We start from the raw sequence: 26,366 nt of genomic DNA on the forward strand, positions 1-26,366 counted from the left end.
TTCGAGATACGTGATAATAAGACGCAATTCTCGTTCTTGATAAATCAGGGGACGAGTTGTCTATCTTGTCTAGGAATTTTTAAATACAAAAAATATATATAATAAGCAAGACAATACATAAATAAATAAATCAATTCATTAATTAATCAATTAATTAATTAAAGTGAAATGGAGCCATTAAAATAGAAATAGTGGTCTGTACGACTTCCTAATGTCTGTGTTTCTCTTGTATGTTCCATATTCTCAAAACTTTTACTCCAGTCTTTAAAATGTATTTGTTTTGTTTTACAGTAGTTGGGGGGGAAATGAGGGAAAGGTTTTGAAAACACGGTCCATACACCCGCTATGATGACATCACCATGACGTGTCCGGCATTCTGAACTCTGTCCAGCGTGAAGCGCTATCTTCAGAACCTCTCGCCTATATGATTAAAACAGCTCCAATCTTCCAGTTTTTTAGACGGTGTAATGTATTATTTATGTATTTTTTTTTTACAAAAAATAAGCATGACCCCCCCCCCCCCCCCCCCCCGCCCCCGCGTTGATAAGCGCAATCTCAACCTTTAGCCCACAGGGTTACAACGAGTCCTGAATCCTATCCATTGTACACACAGTGTTGGAAACAGCGTTTGTAATTCCATTCAAACGATAAAGACGCAATACGCGCACAGAGTCCACGCGGTTCATCGCGACGCATCCCTCAGCGCTTCATTTCAGCCTCGTGTGTATCACACAGCAGGCCTTGTTGGCTGTTCGGTTGGTTTATATCTCTGTAGTCGACATCGTTAGAATCCCTTTGGAGCTTTATATTAATTCCATTGGAATTCTTGATATGGCTTGAATTCATGTTAAAAACAGTTTTTATAATAATAATAATAATAATAATAATAATAATAATAATAATAATAATAATAATAATAATAATTTATCAGACGCTTTTATCCAAAGCGATTTACAGATTAGGGGGTGAACTCTGCTTCATCATCAACTGCTGCTGCTGCAGAGTCACCTCCAATAGGACCTCGTTTGTTTTTCGTCTCATCCGAAGGTTACAAAAAAAAACAAAATTTAAAATAACAATCCTTTCTGGGTCAACGGTTTTAAACCAGCTTATATATATTTTCTCCAAATCAGTATCTTTCTTCCGATATATTTGTCGGTCGTGTCTATTGCAACACAAACGCGCCCTGTGGAGCTGTGTGTGGGAGCGATGACCGGACTTAACCTCGTGTTTTGTTTTTCAACGCACACAAGGTCTCCGTGTTGTCTTCATGCCTCGGACTTGTTAGGGCACATTTTGTAGCTTTTTTTGTTTTTTAGGTACTAATTATTTTCGCTTGCTTTGCAGTTTATTTTAAAACACACGCCTCGACTGCGTGTTTCCATTGTCCTTCCCCAGGCAGTGGATTTTCTGTTCTGTAAATGATTTGTTTACAAGAACCGATGCACGGAATAAGAATTAAAACGATGAGAAGACATTAGCAATTTTCCCTTTTCTATTTGCCACGCATGTACCATGCTTTTAATATGCTTTACCGGACCTCTCTGTGCTTTACAATGCTTCCCTATGCTTTACCGGACCTCTCTGTGCTTTACAATGCTTCCCTATGCTTTACCAGACCTCTCTGTGCTTTACAATGCTTCCCTATGCTTTACCATACCTCTCTGTACTTTACCATGCTTCCCTATGCTTTACCAGACCTCTCTGTGCTTTACAATGCTTCCTTATGCTTTACCACACCTCTCTGTGCTTTACAATGCTTCCCTATGCTTTACCAGACCTCTCTGTGCTTTACAATGCTTCCCTATGCTTTACCACACCTCTCTGTGCTTTACAATGCTTCCCTATGCTTTACCAGACCTCTCTGTGCTTTACAATGCTTCCCTATGCTTTACCAGACCTCTCTGTGCTTTACAATGCTTCCCTATGCTTTACCAGACCTCTCTGTGCTTTACAATGCTTCCCTATGCTTTACCAGACCTCTCTGTGCTTTACAATGCTTCCCTATGCTTTACCTGACCTCTCTGTGCTTTATTAAATCGTGAAACATTAAGGGACTTTTTCCTATCTGTTTAAACGGATCGTTTTAAGAGTAGAGGTTATTCTCGGTCATTCTGCATTTGGGCTGAAGATGTGTTGGTGGTTCAGACAGCGGAAGGAATGTCTGTCTTTCTGCCAAGTGTTCCAGCTGTGCAGAGATTCAGCCTCGGGGTTTACGAGTTCAATGACGGTGACTCGCCCTGTCTTTTACAGAACACGTGTAGGTCATTCAGTCCGAGAGGCGGGCGAGCTGTGAGCGCAGGTCACGAACACGGGGCAACGGTACCAGACCTGCGCGGTCCAAGGGCCTAATGTAGGCGTAGGAAAATACAATAACAAAAAAATCAATACTCTTTATACTAAACAGAAGAACAGCCCATTCGTTTCACAGAGCATTTGCAAGATCGTTTTGCACTGTGGTAAACTTTTCTGAAGCTAAATCCCGAAATCAAACTGAATTCTTCTCTTTTATTCTTTCTTTCTTTTTTTAAACCTTTTGTTTTTTAAACTGCGTGCTGCGTGGGAAACCGAGCGAGACAAACATTTCAGACACTCTTGAGAGGCGAAGCGGGTTTACACCAGGGCGAGTCGAGACGGGTGCAAAACTCGGTGTCTCGAGGCTGCGTTGACTCAGAAAGGTTTCTGGCGGTCATTCCATTCCAACTGACCCCCCCCCCCCCCCCAACCAAAACCCCACCTCCACCCCCCCCCCCCCCAGACAGCAAGACACGAACAAAAGGAGCGGACTGCGACTGCGCGTTCTTTTCTGTTCTTGTGGTTGTGAAGCGTCTTTTCCTGCTGTTTTGACGCGTTTTTGCAGGGCACTAACGGGCAGAGCGAGCTGTAACACGCCTCCCGTGATCTGTGAGACCTTTTCGATGCTTATTCATTTGAAATAGTCTTGCTTTCTGACTTTGCACAATGTGTCATGTGTTTTGTGTCTGAAAGAGGTTTTATTGTGTAAATGTAAGGGCTGTCGGTGGAAAGAGGTACCGTTACTAATTAGTCAATAAAAAAATTAAAAAATAAAACACTCGGGTATAATATTGCAATTGACTGCTCCAAGCATTGCAGGACATGTTTAATAATACGTCATATAGAAAGTAACGTTGCTCAGTTCTCCGGGTTTGACGCTACAGCTCTTATAAATACCACGACACACGTGTAGTGTTCTTACCTATAGTTTACCATACCAAGGTTTGAATTTTAATATGCTTTACCACACCTCTCTGTGCTTTACAATGCTTCCCTATGCTTTACCAGACCTCTCTGTGCTTTACAATGCTTCCCTATGCTTTACCAGACCTCTCTGTGCTTTACAATGCTTCCCTATGCTTTACCAGACCTCTCTGTGCTTTACAATGCTTCCCTATGCTTTACCAGACCTCTCTGTGCTTTACAATGCTTCCCTATGCTTTACCAGACCTCTCTGTGCTTCACAATGCTTCCCTATGCTTTACCAGACCTCTCTGTGCTTTACAATGCTTCCCTATGCTTTACCAGACCTCTCTGTGCTTTACAATGCTTCCCTATGCTTTACCAGACCTCTCTGTGCTTTACAATGCTTCCCTATGCTTTGCCAGACCTCTCTGTGCTTTACAATGCTTCCCTATGCTTTACCACACCTCTCTGTGCTTTACAATGCTTCCCTATGCTTTACCAGCCCTCTCTGTGCTTTACAATGCTTCCCTATGCTTTACCATACCTCTCTGTGCTTTACAATGCTTCCCTATGCTTTGCCAGACCTCTCTGTGCTTTACAATGCTTCCCTATGCTTTATTAAACTTTGCTGTGCGAAACTTTTATACAAGGTTTGTATATTTAAACGTCTACTGTGTTAAAGACACTACTGACCTCTACTGGCGAGATAGAGGGTATGCATTGAAATAATTGGAGTTAATGATAAACGAAAACTCTGGGACTTGATTAAAAAAAAAACTCTCCTCTAGTCTATAAATGCATGATATAATAAATGCATGATATCAAAAACATATATATATAGTAATGTAAACAACTTGAATACATTTAAAATGAACAATATATTTTTATTTATTTATTTATTTTACTGAGAAGCTATTATGCATTGGCAGCACTAACTCGGACTAGATGTGTGTAAAAAATATGACAGCAGTATAATGAATTGTGTGTATTTAAAGTGAATCAAACAGACACACACACGAACAGGCAGTCACCAGTAATGAGTCACCTTTTATTTGGTTTGGTTTTTATTTCTCACACGTAGTTCAGTAGATTTAGCAAAAAGGAGCAAAAACTTTTACTTAACAGCACAAGATATCGAAGAATGCTGAAAAAAAATCATTCTGGCTTCATGAAAACAGTACAAAGTGTGGGCACCATATTGTGCACTGCGGGACGGACAGGCAGACAGACAGACAGACAGACAGGGGCTGTGTTAGAATGCAGCATCTCCACACAACACACAGCCTGACCTAGGAGGGTCACATTATTAAGTTTTAAAAGGAGTGACTCTGAGTAAATACTGACGGTGTATTTGAATACTGGGTTGTGTACAGAAAAGCTGATGATGGGAGAGACAGTAGAGAGGGTATAGCACCATGCTAATGTGATGGAAAGGACAACAGTGGTGGAAAAAAAAACATGGACTTTGTTTTGTAACTGAAGCTACATTGGGCCCAATACTGAAAACCTGTAAGGTCATCTAGAGCGGGTTCCCAGGTTCTAGACCTGGCCGTTCTGCTTGATCTTCTCGATCATGGCGTTGAACTGATCCCTCAGGCTCTGGGTGTAGGGCTCGAACCAGCTGCGCAGTTCCTCCGCCTTCCCCTGGAGGGTGCTGTGGATCTCCTGGGTGGTCTGGTCCATCTGCTTCTTGAACTCCTCTGCCTTGCTGTTGAAGTGCTCCTGGAGGCTCCCGGCCGAGTCCAGGAAGATCTGCTGAAGGGAGCCCAGTTTCTGCTGGGTGCTCTCGCGGATGTTTCCGGTGTAGGGTTCCAACTTCTCGCGCACCGCCTCCAGGTTCTGGCTGGTCTTGGAGCGGAGCTCCTCCGTGTAGGTGCTCAGCTTCCTGCAAGGGAGAGGAAGGGGAGCGCCAGGGCTGTCACAGCAATAGAGATCACCAGGGCTATCGTAATAATAAAACCCCAGCCAGTAATATTACAGAAGAACGATGAACTAGGACAGCAGCGTGGAGTAGTGGTTTGGGCTCTGGACTCTTGACCGGAGGGTCGTGGGTTCAATAATAATTTATTTCTTAGCAGACGCCCTTATCCAGGGCGACTTACAAGATATCACATTATTTTTACATACAATTACCCATTTATACAGTTGGGTTTTTACTGGAGCAATCTAGGTAAAGTACCTTGCTCAAGGGTACAGCAGCAGTGTCCCCCACCTGGGATTGAACCCATGACCCTCCGGTCAAGAGTCCAGAGCCCTGACCACTACTCCACACTGCCCCTCAATCCCAGGTGGGGGACACTGCTGCTGTACCCCTGAGCAAGGTACTTTACCTAGATTGCTCCAGTAAAAAACCCAAATGTATAAATGGGTAATTGTATGTAAAAAAATAATGTGATATTTTGTAATAATTGTAAATCGCCCTGGATAAGGGCGTCTGCTAAGAAATAAATAATAATAATAATAATAATAATAATAATAATAATAAGGAAAAAAATAGAAGACCTACAAGAACGAAGGCAGAAGAGGGCAATGCAAAAACCACAAGAAGAAATCATCATCAGTGAGTCGTTCAGCAGAAGCTTTTATGCAAAGAGACTTACAGAGACTAGGGGGGGTGAACTCTGCATCATCAACAACTGCTGCTATTGCTGCTGCAGAGTCACTTCCAATAGGAGCTCGTTTCTAAGTCTCGTCCGAAGGACGGAGCACAAGGAGGTGAAGTGACTTGCTCAGGGTCACACGCACACACACACACACACACACACGCACACGCACGCACACGCACACACAGCTCCTCGGTAGGCTGGGCACCGGCCCCTCACCTGCGCAGCTCCTCGGTGTCCTTGTTGAGCCTCTTCTTCAGCTTGCGTGTGTACATGCTGATCCGGGAGCGCACCTCCTCCGCGTTCTGACCCACCATGAGCCTCAGCTCCTCCGCGTACTGCGCCATCTTCCCCTTCACCTCGTCCATGTCCCCCTGGAGCTTGCCCCTCAGCGCCCCCACGTCGCGGCCGAACTTGGCGGCAGCGTCCTGGGTGAAGGGGGCCAGCTTGTTTTGGAGGTCGTCAGCGTAGATGTTGAGCTCACCCATGGTGTCTGTGATGAGCCCGCTGGGGGGGGGAGAGGGGGGGAACTTTAGTTTAAAGACGTGCTTTAGCCCCGGGCCGTCCGGTGGATGGCTTTTGAGACGGGTTCATTGCAATGGGGCTCTTTTTGGGTAACACTTTGCATTAGTATCTCTATAACTAACTACTGTGTGTTTGATCAGAGTTACTGAGTAAATACAGGTGTGTTTACTCATCATTACAATGTTAGTGTGCATGGTTACTATGGACTTCATGTGAACATCTTTGCATGCTATAATCCTAATTGCAATTTTGAAAAAAAAAAAAATAACGAAAAAATCCTCTGACCACTAAGAATAACTGCAGACCTCCTACAAAACCAAGGAAACAGAAATGTAGCCTACTGTAAACCTACTGCAGTTTGTTTAATATTGGTGTGTGTGTGTGTGTGTGTGTGTGTCAGTGTGTGAGTGTCAGTGTGTGTGTGTGTGAGTGTCAGTGTGTGTGTGTGTCAGTGTGTGTGTGTGTGTGTGTGCGCGTGTGTGTCAGTGTGTGTGTGTGTGTGTGTGTGTGTGTGCGCGTGTGTGTGTGTTCTCTCTCTATCGTTCATGTTTGCTGTTTAGACCCTGATCTACCAGGCGCACCAAACTAAACAATGGGGGGGGGCTTCTGATAAGACTCCCCAAGGCTGCGTTTCTGTGACCTGTTTGTTTCTTTATGTTTATATATAAAGATGCCCATCAGGCCTTGTTATTCCTGCTTTGAATTGGCACTTACTCGAGTTCCTTGCTGACTTGGGATCCCTTGATTTGATCCACGAAATCGTCGGCCGTGGTTGCCACCTTATTCACGTATTCCCAGAACTTGTCCACGCTCTCCTCCCACTTTCCCTGCAGTTCGCTTTTGGGAACGGCGCGGGCGTGAGTCCCTGTCGATGAGAAATCCACACATTTATCATGAGATAGTAATTATATGGACAATCATCTAAGAACATTTATTTATATATATATATATATATATATATATATATATATATATATATATATATATATATATATATATATATATATCAATTCAATACACAAATATAACATTTTGCTGATAACGTTTAAATCAAAGTATACATTCAGTAGTTCGGGACAAACACCAATCACCATGTTTTAGTACAAATATTTATTGTGGAGAATGCGGAGCGTGCGATTTTAGAGAGAAGTATGCTGTATACACACATTCATTTGGCATCAAACCTAACTTGGTTTGAGGGCTCGCTGCCTGGCCGACTGGACGAGGCGGAAACCCCCATTGACAAAACACAGAAAATGTTTTTGAGAAAGGTGGAGATGAGGAGGTGGTGGGTTAAGATGGAATCAAAACCCAACTGAGAGGGAAGTGAAGAGGGTATTTATAGTGCGAACAATCTTAATTAGCTCATGTGTAAATTGAATGATTCAATTTGGTGACGCGGAGATTGGTGTCCTCCCGAACTTTAGTTAAGAACTTCATTTAGTAAATATATAAGTAACTTACCGGAGATGACGGCAAGAGCCAAAACGAGCGCGAGGACCTTCATGATTGCTGCACGTTGAACGACCAATTAACTGCGGAAAGAAACGAAAAAACTGTCAAAAAAATTTAAATCAATATGCTCTAAAAGAAAACAGTTACAAATGCATTCTCTTTTAAAATCAGTATCATCGGGTTTCATTCAATTCTTAAACAGATTTTAAAGAATATATATATATATATATATATATATATATATATATATATATATATATATATATATATATATATATATATATATATATATATATGAATGAAAATCTAAATAATGAACTCTTCTTAAACTCTCTCCCTTGTCTCGGGTGTCTCTCACCTGCTCTGCTCGGTGTTCGTGCTGCTGTGTAGCGGATCGCTGACCCGCTGCTCTCTTTTATAGCCCTGCAGAGAGCGCCTCTTTGTGCGTCATGTGCCCCGTGTTATCGACACGTTTATCGCACTCTGCTCACTCCAGCACAGAACCCGCGGCGCAGTCAGCGCCACTGTGTCCAGCGAGGAGCGAAGTTCCTGCAGAGCTGTAGAGAACGCGCTCGGGTTAGTTTGCAGGAGCTGAACCCTAGCGCGAGGACTTATTTCACCCCCAAAAGAACAGAACTTATGCAAAAATAAATCAAATACATCAAATTGTATACCGATGTAAGTAAACATGCTGATTAGCTGTGACCGCTTTAGATGATCGAGTCCTGCACGTTGTCTATTCAAACATTCTCGACAGCCGCTACCCTGAGACAGTCGACTCGCAGGATAATCGATGCAACGCGTGTTTGTTTACAAGCAATGGGTTAAGTTCCTGGCGGGCGCGCAATAGATAAGGGCAATGTCCAATATGCCTTACATAAGATTATAACTGTGCAACTGTGACGTCTTCCAAGTTCTAAGAACTCCTGGGCAAACTGCAACCACGCGAGTTAGTGATTCGATTACGTAGAACATCGAAATACAATGCGACCCAGCTGAATATTAATGAGCAGAAACTTTTGCGTTTGAAGCGTTTGTATTGAAAAGTCCAGGGCAAGCTGAGGCAGTGAAGTGATACTCCTCCGAGGAGCAAGTGGTACAGTCATCTCAAACACACACTCGACACACAGATAGGGGGTAAACCTAGATTCCAGTTTCTAATTTTACTTTTAATTATTATTATTATTATTATTATTATTATTATTATTATTATTATTATTATTATTAATAATAATAATAATAATAATAATAATAATAATAATAATAATAATAACCTTATTTGTGTTCGTCGTGTAATAGTGTGTGTGTGTGTGTGTGTGTGTGTGTGTGTGTTTAAATAAGGACAACAGCGTTTATAGGAGGCTGTGTGGTCCAGTGGTTAAAGAAAGGGGCTTGTAACCAGGAGGTCCCGGTTCAAATCCCACCTCAGCCACTGACTCATTGTGTGATCCTGAGCAAGTCACTTAACCTCCTTGTGCTCCGTCTTTCGGGTGAGACGTAGTTGTAAGTGACTCTGCAGCTGATGCATAGTTCACACACCCTAGTCTCTGTAAGTCGCCTTGGATAAAGGCGTCTGCTAAATAAACTAATAATAATAATAATAATAATAATAATAATAATGATGCGCACATCTATTCCCCAGCTAACTTGGCAATGCTTTTTCAGAACAGACTGCTGGTTAGAGTCGGGCAGGCTACGCAGCCACGCACGCACACATTGGAATGTTAAGACACACACGCAACAGTATTTATTTTCAAAGTCTGTTTATAAAATAAATTCCTCTTTCCAAATCCCTGTACCCGCAGGCGAGCGATAAGACGGTCTGCGATCTTATCGGCAGATGCGGAGTCTGCTGCTTTGCGCACTGAGCAGTAAACAGACGCTGTTGTTCTTGTGTTTTGTGGTGCAATCTGTTTTATAAGGCACACCTGCTCTCATGTACGGGCGTGTTTGTAATCTGTTTTATAAGGCACACCTGCTCTCATGTACGGGCGTGTTTGTAATCTGTTTTATAAGGCACACCTGCTCTCATGTACGGGCGTGTTTGGCTCGACCCGGCGCTGCGGGCGATGATTTGGTTTCTGTGTTTAGTTTGGGACAGCTGTGGAGATTGCAAAGCGTGGCTGGTACGAAAAAAACACAAGACTGCGCACATGATGCAAAACAAAGGGTTACTTTAGTTTGTTTTTCAAAATGCTTTATCGTGCTTTACAATGCTTCCCTATGCTTTACCAGACCTCTCTGTGCTTTACAATGCTCCCCTATGCTTTACCAGACCTCTCTGTGCTTTACAATGCTTCCCTATGCTTTACCAGACCTCTCTGTGCTTTACAATGCTTCCCTATGCTTTACCAGACCTCTCTGTGCTTTACAATGCTTCCCTATGCTTTACCAGACCTCTCTGTGCTTTACAATGCTTCCCTATGCTTTACCTGACCTCTCTGTGCTTTACAATGCTTCCCTATGCTTTACCAGACCTCTCTGTGCTTTACAATGCTTCCCTATGCTTTACCAGACCTCTCTGTGCTTTACAATGCTTCCCTATGCTTTACCAGACCTCTCTGTGCTTTACAATGCTTCCCTATGCTTTACCAGACCTCTCTGTGTTTTACAATGCTTCCCTATGCTTTACCAGACCTCTCTGTGCTTTACAATGCTTCCCTATGCTTTACCAGACCTCTCTGTGCTTTACAATGCTTCCCTATGCTTTACCAGACCTCTCTGTGCTTTACAATGCTTCCCTATGCTTTACCAGACCTCTCTGTGCTTTACAATGCTTCCCTATGCTTTACCAGACCTCTCTGTGCTTTACAATGCTTCCCTGTGCTTTACCAGACCTCTCTGTGCTTTACAATGCTTCTCTGTGCTTTGCTATGCTTTCACTGTGTTTCAATACACTTTGATGTGGTCAGTTACCGCTTATTGTCACGGCATTTCCAGTCCCTGTCAGTTGAGGAAGAGAAGGCTGTATAACTTAAAGGACAACATGAGACAGTTAAATAAAATAAATTAAAATAAAATAAACAGTTTTCATGGAGTTTATGTTGGACAGTAGAACGAGACTCCCACTGCAAACCGCGGTAAACCACAGAGGGGATTTAAAAAAATCTAATTTCACTAAAAACAGCTGACACAGCTCACCGGTCACTGACCGAGTGAAAACTGCTGTCGACCCCAGTCAGGCCGCGGGGGAAGAAATCAGTCTGCATCGAGGCTTTAAACGAAGACTTTCACTTCCCAGAAAAGAAACGGCCTTTGTCACAGATAGGCGAGACATGCCATCTTGCAAAACGTGTCCGGAGGTGTGGATGCTATTGTCGGTCACTGCCTCTGTGTGACTGCCGATGAGTCAGCGAAGAGGAAGGTCACCGGCCGTCTGTATGTCAGTACTATTACAACACTGCAGATCGAGCGTTAAATAAATACACATATTAACAGCACGCAAGGGGAGGAAACCCAAAGCGATTCGATACCATCGATCTAACCCTGTTCTGAATGGTTTGATTGACCCGATTAAATAACCCCCCGTCCAGAACCTGAACTAGTTCCTCGTTGCGTTTGGCATTGATTTCCTGACTATACTCGTTCTGAAAGGAAGTCAGAGTCCGTCAAAACAACAACATAAATTTGAAATTATTTCAGTCCTTTATATATATATATATATATATATATATATATATATATATATATATATATATATATATATATATAGATAGATAGATAGATAGATAGATAGATAGATAGATAGATAGATAGATAGATAGATAGATAGATAGACAGACAGGCAGATAGATAGATAGATAGATAAATAGATAGATAAATAGATAGATAGATAGATAGATAGATAGATAGATAGATAGATAGATAGATAGATAGATAGATAGATAGATAGATAGATATGGCGTGTGGGTGTGGCTTGTGCGTGTTTTAGACTCAGCGCATTGCTCAGTAAAGCTGTTTCTGCCCTTGTCGTTGTTTTAAGATCACAGACTCGTTCAACGTGTCCAGTTCTGTCGACGTGCGGAATCCGGCGAGTGATTGGTTAATATGAACAGCAGTCGCCTGTAATGAGTCGAACCCAAGACCTTTCCCCCGATCACGAGGGCTGGACTTCAGCACTGCTGAGAGGAACTGGAGGCGCGGCCAGGGCAGAACCCACGCCACGTGTTCATCTCGTGTCTGATATTAGCTTTGGAAAAGTGAGAGTTATTTCATTCTTTCTCTGCCTTTTCTCTCCATTTATTATTATTTATTTATTTATCCTTTCTTTCTTTCTTTCTTTCTTTCTTTCTTTCTTTCAAAAATATAATGTCTCCTATCATTATAGTGTAGCTCAGAGCTTCTATATAATAATAATAATAATAATAATAATAATAATAATAATAATAATAATAATAATACTTGCATTCGTGTTTTTAGAGGGTTTGTTTTAATAAAACGTGTTTTTTTCAGTAGAGTCGGGCTGTAACAATGAACTGTGAATCGATGAATCGTAACGCTCTCCTTACGTCATATCCCACGCCTCCCCTGTCTGTGATTGCGTCACAAATATCATTCGATCATTAGGAATCGGCAGCAGAATGCAGAGGAAAGGCAACACCTAGAACCCCGAATGTGTTCTAGAACCCCGAATGCATCAGCCCTTCCCATGCAGTGTGTGCAGTGACAGTGTATTTACACACGAGTTAATCACTTCATGTCAGTGTGCATCGTCACGATGGGCTTCATGGGGAAATCTTTCTGCAGGATATATGCAAGCACACAATTGTATCAGGAAAGAGTCAGGGTTAGGGTTAGGGGTCATGGGATAACTTAAAAATAAACAGTTAAAGTCAGAAAATGTGCATTTAGAATTGTTATTTTATTATAAGTTAGAGGATTCATTTACAGCGCGTTCGTAAAAGCCATCAGGAAATCTCTTAAATAAAAACACATCGAGAAGGCACTTGTCGCTGCTAAAATGAACGTTTGAATTTCACACCAGAAGAGTGGAAGAGAGAGAGAAGTCTCCCTGTTTGTTTAGAAGCATGCCATAGACAGCACGTCATTGCATTGTGTTACAAACACACCGTGTGCTGTACAGAGCTGAGAACAGAACAATACTGATGGCATCTGTGAACTACAGCCCTGAGCATCACACAGCACACACGACATGCCACACGCTGCCCAGTAAGATGCCACGCTTGACCCTAAATAAAGGGAGAGGGCAGGGTGCTGTGCTTCAATTACAACAGGTAGGAACGATAGATACACTCTTTTTCTATATAGTATACAGGGTAGGTTTCGAATCTAGGGCATTTAAAGTTTAATCAAATTATAAAGCCCCTGTGAGAGAAATGGTACGCCCCACGACGAGCGTTCCGCTCCATTGCAGTAGAGCAGAGCAGGAGAATGCTAATGCTGGAGCGTACCATTTCTTCTCTCCTTAGAGGGGTGGTTTAGTTGAAGTTCTGGCGGAAGGAATCCCACAGAGAGGAGAGCTGAGCCTGCAGATCCTCTGCGTAGGGGTTCAGCTTCTGCTGGAGGTCCTCAGCGTAGGGGGTGAGGTTCACCCGCACCTCCTGGGCAGCCTGGCTCATCCTCTCCTGCAGGGTCTGGGTCAGGGGGCCCATCTTCTGCTGGAACTCCTCCAGACGCTGGGTGATCTTGTCTTGGAGCTCGACGGCGTAGGGGCTGAGCTGGGCACGGAGCTCCTCCACGTTCCCCTGCAGCTTCTCCCTCAGCTCCTCGGTGCTGACGGCCAGGCTCTGGCGCAGGGTCTCCGAGTTCTGGTCCAGGGCCTGGCGCAGCTCGTCGATGTTCTTCTGGATCTTGCTGTTGAGCTCGTCCGCGTACGGAGTCAGCTGGCTGTTCAGGGCCTGCAGGTCGCTCAGGAGCTGCTTCCGCAGGACCTCGGCGTCCCGGCTCATCTTGTCCAGGACCTCCTGGGCCATGGGGGTCATCTTACCGCGCAGCTCCACCGCGTACTGGGTGGCGGTGCTGGCACTCTCCGAGATTCTGGTGCTGCACAGGGGAGGGGGAGGGGGGAGGAAGGGGAGAGGAGAGGTTTAGCAACTACTGGTGATGTCGAGACAGAGATATGAGAGAGAGGAGAGCAAAGCGAGGGACTAAAAGAAGGAGAGAGAGGAGATGTTTAGCTACTCTGATGGTATTGAGTGAGAGATGGGAGAGAGAGAGGAGATGTTTAGCTACTCTGATGGTATTGAGTGAGAGATGGGAGAGAGAGAGGAGATGTTTAGATACTCTGATGGTATTGAGTGTGAGATGGGAGAGAGAGAGGAGATGTTTAGCTACTCTGATGGTATTGAGTGAGAGATGGGAGAGAGAGAGGAGATGTTTAGCTACTCTGATGGTATTGAGTGAGAGATGGGAGAGAGAGAGGAGATGTTTAGATACTCTGATGGTATTGAGTGTGAGATGGGAGAGAGAGAGAGATGTTTAGCTACTCTGATGGTATTGAGTGAGAGATGGGAGAGAGAGAGGAGATGTTTAGCTACTCTGATGGTATTGAGTGTGAGATGGGAGAGAGAGAGGAGATGTTTAGCTACTCTGATGGTATTGAGTGAGAGATGGGAGAGAGAGAGGAGATGTTTAGCTGCTCTGATGGTATTGAGTGTGAGATGGGAGAGAGAGAGGAGATGTTTAGATACTCTGATGGTATTGAGTGAGAGACGGGAGAGAGAGAGAGGAGATGTTTAGCTACTCTGATGGTATTGAGTGTGAGATGGGAGAGAGAGAGGAGATGTTTAGCTACTCTGATGGTATTGAGTGTGAGATGGGAGAGAGAGAGGAGATGTTTAGCTACTCTGATGGTATTGAGTGAGAGATGGGAGAGAGAGAGGAGATGTTTAGCTACTCTGATGGTATTGAGTGAGAGATGGGAGAGAGAGATGAGATGTTTAGCTACTCTGATGGTATTGAGTGTGAGATGGGAGAGAGAGAGAGGAGATGTTTAGCTACTCTGATGGTATTGAGTGTGAGATGGGAGAGAGAGAGAGGAGATGTTTAGCTACTCTGATGGTATTGAGTGTGAGATGGGAAAGATGCTTTTTGAGTTCAATTTAAACTTGTTTAAAGCACTCTGATCAAAGCAAGCTTGATCAGCCCCAGTGTGTGTAGAGGTAACAAGCTCAGGTGTGTCTTATTAAACTCCTAGTGAAACCAGGACTGGATCAAACTGTTGTGTGGCCTGGTCCGGTCTGGTACTGTGTTGTGTGGACTGGTGCGGTATGGCTCTGTGTGGACCCGTCTGGTCCGGTGTGGTACTGTGTGGACCGGTCTGGGTTTCTCTCCGGGACTTACTTGAGCTCCTGGCCCAGCTGGGACTGCTTCACCTTCTCCAGAGTTTCCTCAGCGGTCTGGGTCGCCTTGGCAACATATTCCCAGAATGCATCTCTCACCACCTCCAACTCAGTCTTTGGCTCATCCTGCCACAGGATGTTAGCGTGACAGCCTGGAGAGAGAGGGGGAACGAGAGAGAGGGGTTAGTGAAGGAGGGGGAGAGGGGGGAACGAGAGAGAGGGGTTAGTGAAGGAGGGAGAGAGAGGGGGAATGAGAGAGAGGGGTTAGTGAAGGAGGGAGAGAGAGGGGGATTGAGAGAGAGGAGTTAGTGAAGGAGGGGAGAGTGGGGATGTAGAGGGAGGAAAAGAGAGAAAAGAAGATGGATGGAGAGGGAATGAGAGAAGAGTGAAGGAGGGAGAGGACTGGGAGAAAGAAAGAAAGAAAGAAAGAAAGAAAGAAAGAAAGAGATAAAGAAAGCGCGCTGGTTGCTGTACGTACCAGTGAACACGGCGATAGCGAGAACCACAAGGAACTTCATGACTGGATCTCGATCTCTGTAGAGACACAGGAAGCAGCACAGATTACTGTACACTGTGTAACACTGAGGAGAGAACTACACACAGACAAGCACTGCAGACACACTGCAATCACACACATGATAATCTGAACACTGCAGACACACTGCAATCACACACATGATAATCTGAACACTGCAGACACACTGCAATCACACACATGATAATATGAACACTGCAGACATAATAATTTACTGTAGATATAATAACCTTACATCCTTCCAAAAAACACTGCAGTATATTCAAAAACATATATATATATATATATATATATATATATATATATATATATATATATATATATATATATTAAAAATGGTATCACAATATATCACAATATATTATAGGTTATGTGCAAGAAACACTATTTAATATGTCAATATATTCCAAAATAGAATTCCAAATCTATTCCTGCGTTTCACACTGAAGCCCTTCTTGAGCTGTGTGTAAAGAGAAGTGAACACAGAGCAGCGAGCCTGTGACTGTTCAAGAATCAGAAACATACTGTCCCAAATCTATAAAAATCACAGATTTAACTATAACAGCTCGCGGAGAAAAACAAACCAACAAGTCAAACATTTCCACTATATTAGCAAGTGTCTATCCTTTGAGCAGCGTGTGTGTGAAGCCAGAGCCTCACTGATAAATCTCTTGCAGCAATGCGATGTCTTACCTTGAGAGTCAGCTCGTCTCTGTGAGTAGTGATTGAGTGTGTGGCTTTGCTGCTGGGAGCTGTGTGTATTTATAGCGCTGCCTCCTTGTACTATCACTGACTCGGTGGCTGCTGGTGGTATTAAAGTCCACCCGGACTGTGCTGCTGTCACTGACAGCTCTGCATTTGTTACAACACAGCCAACAACAGACTGGAATACAACACGTGGCTAATGAACCATTTTGAACCCCAATTATGCTACTGAGATTCCATAGCACTGACCCTTCTCACAGATTACTGCTTTTGGTGTCTCCGCTGGTTACTATATATTATAAAGACATTTCAGAGGGCTGGATCGCATCAATATCAGGGTCTAGTGCTATATATTATAAAGACATTTCAGAGGGCTGGATCGCATCAATATCAGGGTCTAGTGCTATATATTATAAAGACATTTCAGAGGGCTGTATCGCATCAATATCAGGGTCTAGTGCTGTATATTATAAAGACATTTCAGAGGGCTGGATCACATCAATATCAGGGTCTAGCGCTGTATATTATAAAGACATTTCAGAGGGCTGTATCTCATCAATATCAGGGTCTAGTGCTGTATATTATAAAGACATTTCAGAGGGCTGGATCGCATCAATATCAGGGTCTAGTGCTATATATTATAAAGACATTTCAGAGGGCTGGATCGCATCAATATCAGGGTCTAGTGCTGTATATTATAAAGACATTTCAGAGGGCTGGATCGCATCAATATCAGGGTCTAGTGCTGTATATTATAAAGACATTTCAGAGGGCTGTATCACATCAATATCAGGGTCTAGTGCTATATATTATAAAGACATTTCAGAGGGCTGGATCACATCAATATCAGGGTCTAGTGCTATATATTATAAAGCCATTTCAGAGGGCTGGATCGCATCAATATCAGGGTCTAGTGCTATATATTATAAAGACATTTCAGAGGGCTGTATCGCATCAATATCAGGGTCTAGTGCTATATATTATAAAGACATTTCAGAGGGCTGGATCGCATCAATATCAGGGTCTAGTGCTGTATATTATAAAGACATTTCAGAGGACTGTATCACATCAATATCAGGGTCTAGTGCTATATATTATAAAGACATTTCAGAGGGCTGGATCACATCAATATCAGGGTCTAGTGCTATATATTATAAAGCCATTTCAGAGGGCTGGATCGCATCAATATCAGGGTCTAGTGCTATATATTATAAAGACATTTCAGAGGGCTGTATCGCATCAATATCAGGGTCTAGTGCTATATATTATAAAGACATTTCAGAGGGCTGTATCTCATCAATATCAGGGTCAGTGCTATAAATTATAAAGACATTTCAGAGGGCTGGATCGCATCAATATCAGGGTCTAGCGCTGTATATTATAAAGACATTTCAGAGGGCTGGATCACATCAATATCAGGGTCTAGTGCTGTATATTATAAAGACATTTCAGAGGGCTGGATCGCATCAATATCAGGGTCTAGTGCTGTATATTATAAAGACATTTCAGAGGGCTGGATCGCATCAATATCAGGAGCTTGTGGTAAAAGCACAGCACAGTGTAGTAAAGCATAGGGAAGATAATGAACCAGATAAGAATCACTAGTTATGTTAAATTATATTAATAATGAAACTCACAGTGAAACCGGAGAGGGGGGTGACCTGGTATCAAATCTACTGTGAAAAAAAACCCAAACAATTTCACCTTTTCAGTCTTGAATTATTTTGGTCTAACTGAAGAATGTGAAATTAAGCTGTACAATTAAACAGGACACCAAGAGTTGATATATTGTAGTAAAATGGATTTTGAGGTGCTGTCAGTATCTTCTAAACACACAGATTGATACAATAATCCGCGTGATTACAGTGGAGGGATCTTTGGCCTCAGAATCATTCAGATAGTTAGCAGACAGCGTCAAAGTGAAGGACAGAGTACAGTAAATATATGAACAGGTATATCTGAAAATGTCACGGTACTTTGCCCTTTATAAGTCAACGGTACTTTTTAAAAATGAAAGCGGACCGCTGGTTATTCCATCCCATTAGACTGTGTGTGTTTGTTTCTTGGTTTTTATTGGGGTGCAGTAAATTCCATAACGACTTAGTTACACTTTCACTACGTGCTCCGAATTCATGTGATACAAAACAAACACACACACACACACACAAACACACAAACACACACACGCACACACACACACACACACACACACACAAACACACACACACACACTGACACACACACACACACACACACACACACACACAGAGGAGACGTTGAGATTGATGTGATCCAGCCCTCTAAAATGTCTTTATAATATATAGCACTAGACCCTGATATTGATGAGATCCAGTCCTCTGAAATGTCTTTATAATATACAACGCTAGACCCTGATATTGATGCGATCCAGCCCTCTGAAATGTCTTTATAATATACAGCGCTAGACCCTGATATTGATGTGATCCAGCCCCCTGAAATGGCTTTATAATATATAGCACTAGACCCTGATATTGATGTGATACAGCCCTCTGAAATGTCTTAAAATATATAGCACTAGACCCTGAAATTGATGAGATCCAGCCCTCTGAAATGTCTTTATAATATATAGCACTAGACCCTGATATTGATGCGATCCAGCCCTCTGAAATGGCTTTATAATATACAGCACTAGACCCTGATATTGATGCGATCCAGCCCTCTGAAATTGCTTTATAATATATAGCACTAGACCCTGATATTGATGCGATCCAGCCCTCTGAAATGGCTTTTTAATATATAGCACTAGACCCTGATATTGATGCGATCCAGCCCTCTGAAATGTCTTTATAATATATAGCACTAGACCCTGATATTGATGCGATACAGCCCTCTGAAATGTCTTTATAATATATAGCACTAGACCCTGATATTGATGCGATCCAGCCCTCTGAAATGTCTATAATATATAGCACTAGACCCTGATATTGATGCGATACAGCCCTCTGAAATGTCTTTATAATATATAGCACTAGACCCTGATATTGATGCGATCCAGCCCTCTGAAATGTCTTTATAATATATAGCACTAGACCCTGATATTGATGCGATCCAGCCCTCTGAAATGTCTTTATAATATATAGCACTAGACCCTGATATTGATGCGATACAGCCCTCTGAAATGTCTTTATAATATATAGCACTAGACCCTGATATTGATGAGATCCAGCCCTCTGAAATGTCTTTATAATATATAGCACTAGACCCTGATATTGATGCGATACAGCCCTCTGAAATGTCTTTATAATATACAGCACTAGACCCTGATATTGATGCGATCCAGCCCTCTAAAATGTCTTTATAATATATAGCACTAGACCCTGATATTGATGCGATCCAGCCCTCTAAAATGTCTTTATAATATATAGTAACCAGCGGAGAAACCAAAAGCAGTAATCTGTGAGAAGGGTCAGTGCTATGGAATCTCAATAGCATAATTGGGGTTCAAAATAGTTCATTAGCCACGTGTTGTATTCCAGTCTGTTGTTGGCTGTGTTGTAACAAATGCAGAGCTGTCAGTGACAGCAGCACAGTCCGGGTGGACTTTAACACCACCAGCAGCCACCGAGTCAGTGATAGTACAAGGAGGCAGCGCTATAAATACACACAGCTCCCAGCAGCAAAGCCACACACTCAATCACTACTCACAGAGACGAGCTGACTCTCAAGGTAAGACATCGCATTGCTGCAAGAGATTTATCAGTGAGGCTCTGGCTTCACACACACGCTGCTCAAAGGATAGACACTTGCTAATATCGTGGAAATGTTTGACTTGTTTGTTTGTTTTTCTCCGCGAGCTGTTATAGTTAAATCTGTGATTTTTATAGATTTGGGACAGTATGTTTCTGATTCTTGAACAGTCACAGGCTCGCTGCTCTGTGTTCACTTCTCTTTACACACAGCTCAAGAAGGGCTTCAGTGTGAAACGCTGGAATAGATTTGGAATTCTATTTTGGAATATATTGACATATTAAATAGTGTTTCTTGCACATAATCTATAATATATTGTGATATATTGTGATCCCATTTTGATGTAAGGATGTAAGGTTATTATATCTACAGTAAAAGTAAAGAATTTAAAACGTCAAAATAACTTTACATACAACTATCTCTGAGTCTTACTGTACTGATCCCCATCTGGATTGACCAGTGTTCAGATTATCATGTGTGTGATTGCAGTGTGTCTGCAGTGTTCAAATTATGATGTGTGTGATTGCAGTGTGTCTGCAGTGTTCAGATTATGATGTGTGTGATTGCAGTGTGTCTGCAGTGTTCAGATTATCATGTGTGTGATTGCAGTGTGTCTGCAGTGTTCAGATTATCATGTGTGTGATTGCAGTGTGTCTGCAGTGTTCAGATTATCATGTGTGTGATTGCAGTGTGTCTGCAGTGTTCAGATTATCATGTGTGTGATTGCAGTGTGTCTGCAGTGCTTGTCTGTGTGTAGTTCTCTCCTCAGTGTTACACAGTGTACAGTAATCTGTGCTGCTTCCTGTGTCTCTACAGAGATCGAGATCCAGTCATGAAGTTCCTTGTGGTTCTTGCTATCGCCGTGTTCACTGGTACGTACAGCAACCAGCGGGCTTTCTTTATCTCTTCCTTTCTTTCTTTCTCCCAGTCCTCTCCCTCCTTCACTCTTCTCTCATTCCCTCTCCATCCATCTTCTTTTCTCTCTTTTCCTCCCTCTACATCCCCACTCTCCCCTCCTTCACTAACTCCTCTCTCTCAATCCCCCTTTCTCTCTCCCTCGTTCACTAACCCCTCTCTCTCATTCCCTCTCTCTCCCCCTACTTCACTAACCCCTCTCTCGTTCCCCCTCTCCCCCTCCTTCACTAACCCCTCTCTCTCGTTCCCCCTCTCTCTCTAGGCTGTCACGCTAACATCCTGTGGCAGGATGAGCCAAAGACTGAGTTGGAGGTGGTGAGAGATGCATTCTGGGAATATGTTGCCAAGGCGACCCAGACCGCTGAGGAAACTCTGGAGAAGGTGAAGCAGTCCCAGCTGGGCCAGGAGCTCAAGTAAGTCCCGGAGAGAAACCCAGACCGGTCCACACAGTACCACACCGGACCGGACCGGTCCACACAACACAGTACCAGACCGGACCAGGCCACACAACAGTTTGATCCATTCCTGGTTTCACTAGGAGTTTAATAAGACACACCTGAGCTTGTTACCTCTACACACACTGGGGCTGATCAAGCTTGCTTTGATCAGAGTGCTTTAAACAAGTTTAAATTGAACTCAAAAAGCATCTTTCCCATCTCTCACTCAATACCATCAGAGTAGCTAAACATCTCCTCTCTCTCTCCCATCTCTCACTCAATACCATCAGAGTAGCTAAACATCTCCTCTCTCTCTCCCATCTCTCACTCAATTCCATCAGAGTAGCTAAACATCTCCTCTCTCTCTCTCCCATCTCTCACTCAATACCATCAGAGTAGCTAAACATCTCCTCTCTCTCTCTCCCATCTCTCACTCAATACCATCAGAGTAGCTAAACATCTCCTCTCTCTCTCTCCCATCTCTCACTCAATACCATCAGAGTAGCTAAACATCTCCTCTCTCTCTCCCATCTCTCACTCAATACCATCAGAGTATCTAAACATCTCCTCTCTCTCTCCCATCTCTCTCTCAATACCATCAGAGTAGCTAAACATCTCCTCTCTCTCTCCCATCTCTCACTCAATACCATCAGAGTAGCTAAACATCTCCTCTCTCTCTCTCCCATCTCTCACTCAATACCATCAGAGTAGCTAAACATCTCCTCTCTCTCTCTCCTATCTCTCACTCAATACCATCAGAGTAGCTAAACATCTCCTCTCTCTCTCCCATCTCTCACTCAATACCATCAGAGTATCTAAACATCTCCTCTCTCTCTCCCATCTCTCTCTCAATACCATCAGAGTAGCTAAACATCTCCTCTCTCTCTCTCCCATCTCTCACTCAATACCATCAGAGTAGCTAAACATCTCCTCTCTCTCTCCCATCTCTCACTCAATACCATCAGAGTAGCTAAACATCTCCTCTCTCTCTCTCCCATCTCTCACTCAATACCATCAGAGTAGCTAAACATCTCCTCTCTCTCTCCCATCTCTCACTCAATACCATCAGAGTATCTAAACATCTCCTCTCTCTCTCCCATCTCTCTCTCAATACCATCAGAGTAGCTAAACATCTCCTCTCTCTCTCTCCCATCTCTCACTCAATACCATCAGAGTAGCTAAACATCTCCTCTCTCTCTCCCATCTCTCACTCAATTCCATCAGAGTAGCTAAACATCTCCTCTCTCTCTCCTTCTTTTAGTCCCTCGCTTTGCTCTCCTCTCTCTCATATCTCTGTCTCGACATCACCAGTAGTTGCTAAACCTCTCCTCTCCCCTTCCTCCCCCCTCCCCCTCCCCTGAGCAGCACCAGAATCTCGGAGAGTGCCAGCACCGCCACCCAGTACGCGGTGGAGCTGCGCGGTAAGATGACCCCCATGGCCCAGGAGGTCCTGGACAAGATGAGCCGGGACGCCGAGGTCCTGCGGAAGCAGCTCCTGAGCGACCTGCAGGCCCTGAACAGCCAGCTGACTCCGTACGCGGACGAGCTCAACAGCAAGATCCAGAAGAACATCGACGAGCTGCGCCAGGCCCTGGACCAGAACTCGGAGACCCTGCGCCAGAGCCTGGCCGTCAGCACCGAGGAGCTGAGGGAGAAGCTGCAGGGGAACGTGGAGGAGCTTCGTGCCCAGCTCAGCCCCTACGCCGTCGAGCTCCAAGACAAGATCACCCAGCGTCTGGAGGAGTTCCAGCAGAAGATGGGGCCCCTGACCCAGACCCTGCAGGAGAGGATGAGCCAGGCTGCCCAGGAGGTGCGGGTGAACCTCACCCCCTACGCTGAGGACCTCCAGCAGAAGCTGAACCCCTACGCAGAGGATCTGCAGGCTCAGCTCTCCTCTCTGTGGGATTCCTTCCGCCAGAACTTCAACTAAACCACCCCTCTAAGGAGAGAAGAAATGGTACGCTCCAGCATTAGCATTCTCCTGCTCTGCTCTACTGCAGTGGAGCGGAACGCTCGTCGTGGGGCGTACCATTTCTCTCACAGGGGCTTTATAATTTGATTAAACTTTAAATGCCCTAGATTCTCTAGACTCAGTGTTAAGAGCGACAAATGCCTTCTCGATGTGTTTTTATTTAAGAGATTTCCTGATGGCTTTTACGAACGCGCTGTAAATTATTCTTCTAATTTATAATAAAATAACAATTCTAAATGCACATTTTCTGACTTTAACTGTTTGTTTTTAAGTTCTCCCATGACCCCTAACCCTAACCCTGACTCTTTCCTGACACAATTGTGTGCTTGCATATATCCTGCAGAAAGATTTCCCCATGAAGTCCATCGTGACGATGCACACTGACATGAAGTGATTAACTCGTGTGTAAATACACTGTCACTGCACACACTGCATGGGAAGGGCTGATGCATTTGGGGTTCTAGAACACATTCGGGGTTCTAGGTGTTGCCTTTCCTCTGCATTCTGCTGCCGATTCCTAATGATATTTGTGACGCAATCACAGACAGGGGAGGCGTGGGATATGATGTAAGGAGAGCGTTAGGATTCATCGATTCACAGTTCATTGTTACAGCCCGACTCTACTGAAAAAAACACGTTTTATTAAAACAAACCCTCTAAAAACACGAATGCAAGTATTATTATTATTATTATTATTATTATTATTATTATTATATAGAAGCTCTGAGCTACACTATAATGATAGGAGACATTATCTTTTTGAAAGAAAGAAAGAAAGAAAGAAAGAGGAGACAGAAGGAAAAACCAAAACAAACACACACACACACACACACACAGACAGACGCTCCCTATTCGCGATGGTATTCATCCCAACTTAAGTCACTCAAAGGCAGAGATGCAGTCCTGAATCTGTAAGTGCCGGCGCGCCAGTTACCATATAGATCTATCTAAAGCACATGATATGAATTCGCGTTGTATTTGTACATCGAACTTGGGGTGCCGTGACACAGGTGCTGCGTGCGTCTCTCCCGAGTCTAGTTTAGGAGTTCAGGATACTCCCTCTTGAGCGACGCTGCCAGGCTGTTTTGAAAGCATCCAAGGCGGGTAAATGTTGTCTTTGCTGGTTTGGGTATTTTTTTGATTATATTTTGATCATGCGTGTTCAATCTTCAATCACCGCGGTGCCCTGCACGCTATACCACGTGCTCCCCGGCTCTGCAGCCAATGAAATCACGAATCACACACACGCTCACTTTTCTGAACTGCATCAGTACAACTGGAATTGCTTGTACCTGTATTTTTAGACTACCTGCCGACAGTTCTGGACAGTTTCGTGTTACACTGCATTGTGAACAGTGAGGTTCAGGGGAGTCGCAATGCACTCGGTGTTTCTCTCCCTCCCTCCTGCTGTTGTTTATGAACCTGTTTTGACCGGTTCGGTGTTTTTTTCAAGGACAAGGCGTCCGTTTCTCACCCCTCCCCTTCCAGCACGACACCTCCTTACATCACCTTCCAGCGTGGAGCTCCGAGAAGCTTCACAGTGCAGAGTCCAACGACAACGCGACACAGCACAGCTCAGAGACTGATTCACCAACACACCTACTCTCTAATGTTTAAACTACAAAAAACTCATCTGAACAATGACCCCCTTTTTTGTGAGCTGCATTTAACGTGTGGAATATTTTACCAAGTAACTAAACATTAAACTGCGTGTCCATGCAGCTGTATTATTATTATTCATTTCTTAGCAGACGCTCTTATCCAGGGCGACTTACAACTGTTACAAGATATCACATTATTTTTACATACAATTACCCATTTATACAGTTGGGTTTTTACTGGAGCAATCTAGGTAAAGTACCTTGCTCAAGGGTACCAGCAGCAGTGTCCCCCCACCTGGGATTGAACCCTCGACCCTCCGGTCAAGAGTCCAGAGCCCTAACCACTACTCCACACTGCTGGCTGGACTTTTGCACTGTATAGAATTACAGGCGAAAGAAAAATACAAACCAGTCAACGCTAAAGACCTTTGACCTCCCTGCATTCCTCAGCCAGGTTCCTAAAGTAATCGCACAGCTCCAGAGCTCCCGTTATGACCGGCCTGGGGAATTAAAACAACGGGAAACGTCTTGGGGGGGAAAAAAAACTATAGCGCACGAGTAATCCCTCACTATCGCCTAAATATTTAAAAAGATTTATCATTACATCAGATATATTAATAAACAACTGAGCACAAAAATCCTAGACATGGTTATCTAAAGTAAGACACAAATCAGAACGACTATGACTGTATTGACGTGACTGGTAGCTCACTGTCCCCACCTGGTGGCGATCTGTGAGAACTACAAGCGTATGTGTTAATAATAAAAGGCTCAATACTCTGGGCGTTGAAAGTATAATAACCATCCTCCCAAGCAACACTGCCTCCAGCGGACACAGTAAGAACTACATCAGTATGAAATGCCTCGCAGAGAACTAATATATTTCTGAAATCCCTGGGAGAATGAAATGAAAGAGTTTCTTTAAATCTGTCATGAGGCTGCCACGCATGAAAGTGTGAAAAACAAACAAATATATATATATGTGTTGTTTTTTTAAATCCATAAGACATCGTAATACAAACAGCAAGAACACCACCCTTGCAGAAATGTGTTTTCATCTTTTTTTTTAATAATTTTATATTGATATATATATGTATGTACCACTGGAGGAAAAAAACAAACAAGACAGAAAAATAAAAAAAACACACACCGCCCCCCCCCCCCACCCTCCCTCCCTCCCTCCCTCTCTCTCACCCCCCCCAAACTTAAACAGTACAATCAACAAATGATTAAAAAAAAAAAAAAAAAGTTTAATTTTTTTTTCTAGAGAGTCTGTGTTGAGTTTGCTGTGTAGTTCTTGTTGTCTTAAGAGTCCGTCCGTCCGTCCCTCTCTCTCTCCGTAAGTCAGTCTCTCTCTCTCTCTGTCTGCCCGTCTCTCTGTGTCTGTCTG

General features: G+C 43.5%; 3 protein-coding genes across 3 annotated transcripts; 1 reads left to right on the top strand and 2 right to left on the bottom strand.

The window, feature by feature from the left end:
* Window positions 1-4,228: 4,228 nt before the first annotated feature.
* Window positions 4,229-8,290, bottom strand: LOC117969748 (apolipoprotein Eb-like). The gene is made up of 5 exons (XM_059019909.1): window positions 8,143-8,290; window positions 7,794-7,864; window positions 7,044-7,194; window positions 6,024-6,311; window positions 4,229-5,086 (listed from the first exon to the last, which is right to left on the bottom strand). Exons 2-5 carry the CDS (start codon window positions 7,834-7,836, stop codon window positions 4,741-4,743), a joined length of 828 nt encoding a protein of 275 aa, XP_058875892.1. The 5' UTR covers window positions 7,837-7,864; window positions 8,143-8,290; the 3' UTR covers window positions 4,229-4,740.
* Window positions 8,291-12,626: 4,336 nt separating this feature from the next.
* On the bottom strand, window positions 12,627-16,404 carry LOC117964915 (apolipoprotein A-I-like). The gene is made up of 4 exons (XM_059019910.1): window positions 16,314-16,404; window positions 15,564-15,619; window positions 15,087-15,237; window positions 12,627-13,787 (listed from the first exon to the last, which is right to left on the bottom strand). The coding sequence occupies exons 2-4, from the start codon at window positions 15,601-15,603 to the stop codon at window positions 13,223-13,225; spliced, it is 756 nt and encodes a 251-aa protein (XP_058875893.1). The 5' UTR covers window positions 15,604-15,619; window positions 16,314-16,404; the 3' UTR covers window positions 12,627-13,222.
* A 3,518-nt stretch (window positions 16,405-19,922) lies between these two features.
* On the top strand, window positions 19,923-23,616 carry LOC117964916 (apolipoprotein A-I-like). Its single transcript, XM_059019911.1, has 4 exons — window positions 19,923-20,030; window positions 20,868-20,923; window positions 21,229-21,379; window positions 22,769-23,616. Exons 2-4 carry the CDS (start codon window positions 20,884-20,886, stop codon window positions 23,331-23,333), a joined length of 756 nt encoding a protein of 251 aa, XP_058875894.1. The 5' UTR covers window positions 19,923-20,030; window positions 20,868-20,883; the 3' UTR covers window positions 23,334-23,616.
* Window positions 23,617-26,366: the final 2,750 nt, after the last annotated feature.

Source organism: Acipenser ruthenus, unplaced genomic scaffold, assembly GCF_902713425.1.
Source record: "Acipenser ruthenus unplaced genomic scaffold, fAciRut3.2 maternal haplotype, whole genome shotgun sequence".
Classification (NCBI taxonomy): domain Eukaryota; kingdom Metazoa; phylum Chordata; class Actinopteri; order Acipenseriformes; family Acipenseridae; genus Acipenser; species Acipenser ruthenus.